This window comes from Euwallacea similis, chromosome 20 (assembly GCF_039881205.1).
Source record: "Euwallacea similis isolate ESF13 chromosome 20, ESF131.1, whole genome shotgun sequence".
In the NCBI taxonomy this organism is placed as follows: Eukaryota; Metazoa; Arthropoda; class Insecta; order Coleoptera; family Curculionidae; genus Euwallacea; species Euwallacea similis.
In genome coordinates this window covers 298,412-305,861 of record NC_089628.1, presented here as the reverse complement: position 1 = coordinate 305,861, position 7,450 = coordinate 298,412, and the positions used below count along the sequence as shown (strand labels likewise).

The 7,450-nt window shown below is 40.6% G+C and overlaps 1 protein-coding gene across 1 annotated transcript; it reads right to left on the bottom strand.

Moving 5' to 3' along the window:
* Nucleotides 1-501: 501 nt before the first annotated feature.
* On the bottom strand, nt 502-5,766 carry LOC136415575 (uncharacterized). Its single transcript, XM_066400211.1, has one exon. The coding sequence runs from the start codon at nt 5,764-5,766 to the stop codon at nt 502-504; it is 5,265 nt and encodes a 1,754-aa protein (XP_066256308.1).
* Between the last annotated feature and the right edge of the window lie 1,684 nt (nt 5,767-7,450).

Genomic DNA, 7,450 nt, shown 5'->3' with positions numbered 1-7,450 from the left:
CTGGATGATATAATTTGGTACAAGTTTAAATAAATATGGTGATTAAGGGACACTTGCTGTGAGGTCTCCTTACAGTGAGAGAGCTAAAAAAAACTGCCCTATTGAATCTTAAATACCACATTCAGGGATCGGCACCCATAGGCGTACTCCAATAGAAACCTTGTCGACAAAGAGGGTGCTCTTAATAGCAGCCGTTAGAAATGTGGTGCTATTGCACGACAATACAAATGGAGAGAAAGTTAGTCCCTTTCGAGGAACCATCATCATTCAAACAAAGGATTCCCCACATCTGGGCATTCTGGAATAATGTCAATTAGTGACCGTTCATAGGCGTCGCCTCTGGGTGCATGACAAAGTACAATAACTAACGTAAAGATACAAAGTTATAATATTAATAGCCGTATGTGAATGTGCTTATCTAATCACTAGGTATAATCTTAAAATCAGTCATGAACATGCCCCCCACCTTGAAAGCGTCCACTTTCAATAACACTTTCTGTTTTAGTCACTATCAGTCTTATCATTACATGGGAGCGGACATATCTTAGCAAAACTTCGCTTTACTTCACCGCGAACAGTCTTTATGGTAGCCACTCTGGCCACTCCGTCCTTGCCTGGATGGACACTTAAGATCCGTCCAAGTCTCCAATTCATCACTGGTGTGTTGTCTTCTTTGATGATAACCAAGGTACCAACCTTCAGTTGATGCTGGTTCCTTTTCCAACGAACTCGCTGTTGCAGCTCAGACACCACCTCCTTATGCCATCTATCCCAAAAATGCTGGCGCATTTGTTCAATCAGTTGGAATCGGTTTAGCCGATTAGTAGTGATCGTCCTTAAATCGGGTTCTGGAAGGGCGACTAAGGGTCGTCCAATTAACAGGTGAGCCGGGGTTAAAGGATTCAAATCGATAGGATCGGTTGAAAGAGGGCTAAGTGGTCGGGAGTTTAATACTGCTTCTACCTGGGTAAGAAGGGAGTACAATTCCTCAAAGGTCAGTACTTGAGCACCCAAAATCCGTTTTAAATGATACTTACTAGATTTAACACCCGCTTCCCAAAGACCGCCAAAATGGGGCGAGCTAGGGGGAATAAAGCGCCATTCGATACTCTCATTTGTCATGGCATTGACTATATCGCCTTGTGTTTTTTGTAAAAAGGTACCGAAGTTTGACAACTCAGACTGAGCGGCCTTGAAGTTAGTGCCATTGTCTGAATAAATTAATGTCGGTTTGCCCCGACGTGATATGAACCTCTTTAAAGCCAAGATAAAGGAATCTTTACTCAAGTCTGATACAAGTTCTAAATGTATTGCTCGGGACGCAAAGCAGATGAATAATGCCATCCAACATTTGGAAGTTTTTGATCCACGACCCTTTCGATCTTTCACTAAGTACGGTCCTGCGTAATCAACTCCACATACCTTAAAGGGGAATTCTGCCAGTAGGCGTTCCTTGGGTAAATTACCCATCAGTGGTGTTTCAATCTTTGGATTATATTTAAAGCACAGGGCGCATTTTCTGTAAGTTAATTTCGCTAAATTTCTTCCCCCAATAACCCAAAATTTGTCCCGTATGGAGGAATGCAACTGCTGAGGTCCGGCATGCAATAGCCGATGATGCTCGTATTGAAAAATGAGTTTAGTGAGCTTATGTTTAGAGTCTAACAGTATAGGATGCCTTTTCTCATAGGAATAATTTGACTCCGTCAGTCTGCCACCCACTCGTAGCATTGACTGTTCCGCCAAAAAGGGCGTAAGTCCCAAAATTCTACTCTTATGACTGAGCTCAGTGTTTGTCATGAGATTAGAGATATCTTCAGGAAACGATTGCTCTTGGGCAATCTTTATTAAGCGAATTTCGGCATTGGCTATTTCCGCACTAGTTAACGCCCCACCTCGCTCTGTGGTGCTGGGTTTACCCTTTGCCGTACAGTTTCGTAGAAAACGAAACATATAGGCCACTGTACGTTTGATTCGATGATAGCTCGAAAATCTTTCAAATGGAAATTCACTGTTATATACTGTGAGAAACGCTCGGGAAATAATTTTCATTTCGGGTAAATTTTCGTTTCGCCGAAATTTAGACGGCCATGTCGAGGGGTTACCTTTCAGCCAATTCGGTCCATGAAACCACATTTCCGATTCTAGCATTTGAGATGGAGTTAACCCTCTAGACAATAAATCTGCGGGGTTGTCCTTCGAAGGGACATGCCGCCACACATAATCGTGCGTGATCGCTTGAATTTCTGCAACACGAGTGTTTACGAAGGTTTTCAGTAGATTTGGAGAGATTTTTAACCACCCAAGTACCACTGATGAGTCACACCATAAGACGCATTCGTCAAATTTTATATTGATAGAGGATGTGACCTTTAATAAAAGACGAGATAGCACCAACGCACCGCAAAGTTCGAGTCTGGGCAGAGTAAGGGTATGAAGCGGGGCAACCTTGGCCTTTGCGCATAGAAGTCTAACATGCACATCTCCATTTTCATCAACCGACCGAAGATAAATGCACCCTCCGTATGCTGCTTCTGAGCTATCGGAGAATCCATGTATCTGTACCTTAATTGCCCCCGTACACCGAACATATCTGGGTATCCGTAAGGTATTTAATCTTACAAGCTGGTTTCTAAATTGTTGCCAAGCGGTATGAATGCTGGTGGGAACCGCTTCATCCCAGGATAGTTTTTCTAGCCATAAAGCTTGCAATAGGATTTTCGCTTTGATGATACATGCTGCAAGCAGTCCCAGAGGGTCAAATATTTGTGCCGTACCAGCTAAAATCGTGCGTTTGGTGACTGGAAACTCCTTGGATATTGTACCTATATTATACGTCAGGGTATCAGCCTGACAATGCCATATTAACCCTAACGTCTTTGCTGGCTCGTTTTCGCCAAAGTTCAACGTTTGATTTGTCGAATCAGAAGATTCGACGTACCTCAGTGCGTTTTTCTCATTCGAGAAAAACTTACGCAGCTTGAAACAACCCTCGTTCAATATATGAGATATGTCGCGGGCAATTTCGGCCGCCTCTTCTAACGTATCAGCTCCTGTTAAAAGATCGTCCACGTACATGTCATTTTTTATAGCTTGTGACACTCTTGCATTTGATTTTTCGCATTCAAAGGCTAATTGGAACAAACATCTTATCGCTAGAAACGGAGCGGAGCTTGTTCCATAGGTGATCGTCTTTAGTTCGTAAACTTCCACCGGTTTCTGTGCATTATCACGCCATAAAATCCTTTGTAAGGACCGTTGGTCGGGTTCGATCAGAATTTGCCGGTACATTTTCTCAACGTCGGCGGCAACTACGTACCGATGCTGCCGAAACCGCAATAGGATTGACATTAGATCCCTTTGTATGGTAGGACCGATCATCTGAAGATCGTTAAAACTGACCCCGGTCGACGTTTTCATGGAACCATTAAAGACAACTCGAAGCCTTGTTGTTCTGGCTTCGTCACGTACTACGGCATGATGTGGCATATAGTATGCGTGCTTATGTAGCATTGCGCTTGACACCCTTTGCATGTGCCCTAATTTTATGTATTCGGTCATGAATTCGACATATTGAGATTTTAGATTTGGGTTTGAATCGAGTTTTCGTTCGAGCGCAAAGAATTGCCTTTTTGCTTGATGAAATGAATCACCGAGATCGTCAGGAGAAGATTTGAGCGGGATGCGTACTAGAAACCTTCCGTTTTCTAATCGGACGGTGTGTTGATTAAAATGATTTTCACACGCTATTTCTTCCTCGGATTGACTAGATTGAGATGAAAACCCTTCTTCTATCTCCCAAAACCGCGATAATTGATTTTGAATGTCAATTTCTTGTGTCAAGTGACAGTACATATTATTTTTCGGGTGACTAGGAAATGTCTCAATCGATCCTGAAACTACCCATCCCAGTCTTGTTTTCTGTAAAATCGGTTTATTCTTTCCGAGAGAGATCTGACCAACGCAAATCAGCGACCAGAAAACTTCCGCCCCGATTAACATGTCAATTTCACTAGGTTCACCATACCCTGGATCGGATAATTTTATGTTCGAGGGTATGTTATAATTTTGTGTGTTAACACGTACACTCGGCAAGTTTCCCGTTATGTTAGGAAGTACTAGACACGATATTTTTCTTTTGAAGGCATTGTACAACGATTCGATTATGATATCACACTTGTGTTTTACACTCGACCTTAGTTGATTTAAACCTGTTACAGTCATGTTGATTTCCTGTTTATTCAGCTTTAATCTTTCAACTACCTCTCCACGTATGAAGTTAGATTGAGATCCTGAATCTAATAGTACCCGGATGTTAATTGATCTCTTTTCGGGAGTCGAAACTTTCGCTAACGCGGTGCTAAGAAGCACATGTGCTGGATGAGCAGAATTCACACAAAGAGTGCTAGTTTCTTGTACCTGACCCGATCTCTTTTCGGTGGACGCATTGGAGCCCGGACTATTGTTCCCCGTATCATGGTTTCCGGTACCCGAAATATTAGATCGGGTTCCAGATTGAAAATTCTGCGAGGGATTAGCGTTGAGACGCCTATCCAAATGTAACAACGTGTGGTGCTTTAATGAGCACCGTTGACAAGGACGTCCCCTACACACTTTACTATGGTGTCCGAACTTTAAGCAGTTTATGCAAAGTTTAAGTTCTTGTATCCGTTTGATACGTTCTTGTACGTTTAGACTTGATAATTTTTCACAATTTGCGGTTACATGCTCTTGGTTACAAATTGCGCAATTTGACGTCCCCGTAACTAACCCTCGTACTTCCCTTTGCTGCCTGTATTTTAATTCATTCTTGGGTTCTTGTGCCTGAGTCTGGTTCATCTTTATTGTTTCTAATAAAACAGCCTTATTCTTTAAAAATTTCTTCATATCCTCCAGAGACGGGGAGGTGTTCTCAAGATCCCTTTTCGTTTTATATTCCTCCCATTCCCGTGATGTGACGCTGTCTAGTTTTGAACTTATCAGAAAAATGATTAACGTGTCCACGGTGGGCTCCTTCACCTGTTCGAGGCATCGCATATGTTTAGAGACCGTATCTATTAGCCATCTTATACGCTCTGCCGAAGCCTTTGATATAGATTCGATTTGAAAAAGAGCTTTTACATGATTCTGAACTAACACGCGGGGGTTATTGTACCTTTCTAACAACAGCATCCACGCTACTTCGTAATTGCTTGCCGAAAATTCCAAAGATTTTATAACCAACGCCGCAGCTCCCATCAAGCTACCTCTCAAATAATGAAATTTCTGAATGTTACTCAGAACCGTACTAGCATGGATCATTGATTCAAATGTGTCCCGATACTCTAGCCAAGTTTGAAAGTTACCATCAAATTTAGGTATGTCTATGGGAGGAAGCTTAACATTTGTATCATGAGAAGCATTACGCCTAATCGAGGTTGGAGATGACGCAGACTTATTATTACTTAGGTCATTTGATTCTTGCAAAAAAGTTTCTAAATGATGTTTAGCTCTAGAAATTAAATCAAAATATTGGTTGGTAAATAAGGTGCGTTCTGCGAGATCTACATCCGCGCTATTCTCCTCACTTTCAATTTTGGCTTGAATTTCTTCATACTCGAAAAGGACGTTGTCCAAGGCATCTATTCTCGTTTGAAGTTGTCGATAATCGAGCTCTGTGACTGTTTGGTCACTTAGCTGCTTCTCAAATCCTCCCAAAAAGGTTTTGAAAAGGGTCATTTTGGATTTTAATGCCGCTCTTTTACGGATACTGTTTGGTTGAGCCATTGTACAATATTCAGTAACCTGTTCTTAATTTATTGCCCTCTCCCTTGTTTAGATTCCCGCTGTACACTTCAAGAAAAGGGCACTGTAACGTTTTTCCTTTTCTTGGGTACCTATGTACTTTTGGCACCAATCCTTGAATTTAGACCCAAGGATTTGATCACCGTTTGAAATTGTTTCCCTAATCACCGCGTCAAGTCAGCATAAATTTCAGAGGATAAAGGGATTAATTGGAACCGACTCACCCAGTATGATTTGCATCTTGATTTTGCCGTGCTCCGTTTCCCAGCTGCGTTCTCCAGGTTTTTCTTGTACTGTCTTTATCACAATGTCTTGACACTTTCTTGACGACGTACTAACTTTCGGCACCTTTGGTTATCAACACAATTTCACCGTACAGCCCTGCTTCTATCCGGCTCGAAGGACCATGTTTTGACTTAGAGAAACTTTGCCTCTGGATTGAAGGACTGTATAATAAAACGTTTCTCTTGCACTTCTGGATGATATAATTTGGTACAAGTTTAAATAAATATGGTGATTAAGGGACACTTGCTGTGAGGTCTCCTTACAGTGAGAGAGCTAAAAAAACTGCCCTATTGAATCTTAAATACCACATTCAGGGATCGGCACCCATAGGCGTACTCCAATAGAAACCTTGTCGACAAAGAGGGTGCTCTTAATAGCAGCCGTTAGAAATGTGGTGCTATTGCACGACAATACAAATGGAGAGAAAGTTAGTCCCTTTCGAGGAACCATCATCATTCAAACAAAGGATTCCCCACGTCTGGGCATTCTGGAATAATGTCAATTAGTGACCGTTCATAGGCGTCGCCTCTGGGTGCATGACAAAGTACAATAACTAACGTAAAGATACAAAGTTATAATATTAATAGCCGTATGTGAATGTGCTTATCTAATCACTAGGTATAATCTTAAAATCAGTCATGAACAACAATAAACAAAAATTAATTTGTAGTGTTGTCGTAGTTCAAGCCACAAAGGACTTTGTGTAAAATAAAATGACATGGTAAATGCACTTAACAAATAACATATACACGAGCAATTTGTAAAATATTTTAGGCGTTTAAAGCAACTTTCTAGGCATCATGCTGATTTTGAAATAAATTATAAATTTGCTATTAAACAAACCAAATCTACAAAAAAATAGAACTAACCGTGATGGTTAAGCATGAAATGATGAATGATGATGATGATGAAGCAAGGAAAATATAAAAATTCCCTTTTTGGCGAGGTTACAGTACAAGCAATAAATCAACCAAATTATGAGTTTTTGAATATTTAAAAGCCTTGCAATAGGTTTTGCATCTTAAAGATTAATGCCTTCATACATTGTTGCGTAATTTCTCTAAATGTACCTTCAATAATTATTTGAAGGAATACTTATTCTAATTATTATACTTGTTACCGATAAAAGAGGTACTTTACCTGATATTCATACATCCTCAAGTGTTTGCAATTGCAGTCATTTTTTAAAATCTCCTCTCATATTTCAGTCAAGCTCCCTTCGACAAGAGTTTAATCTTGCTCCTTTACAAATATTTAACCGCAGAAACGTCTTTGAGAAAGATATTTGTGAATGCCCAAAAGGAATCTACTGATGCCTTATCATTCAGAGATAGGAATAAAGCATATTTTTTTCTCAAAATCTTGCATTAAAAGATTGTAA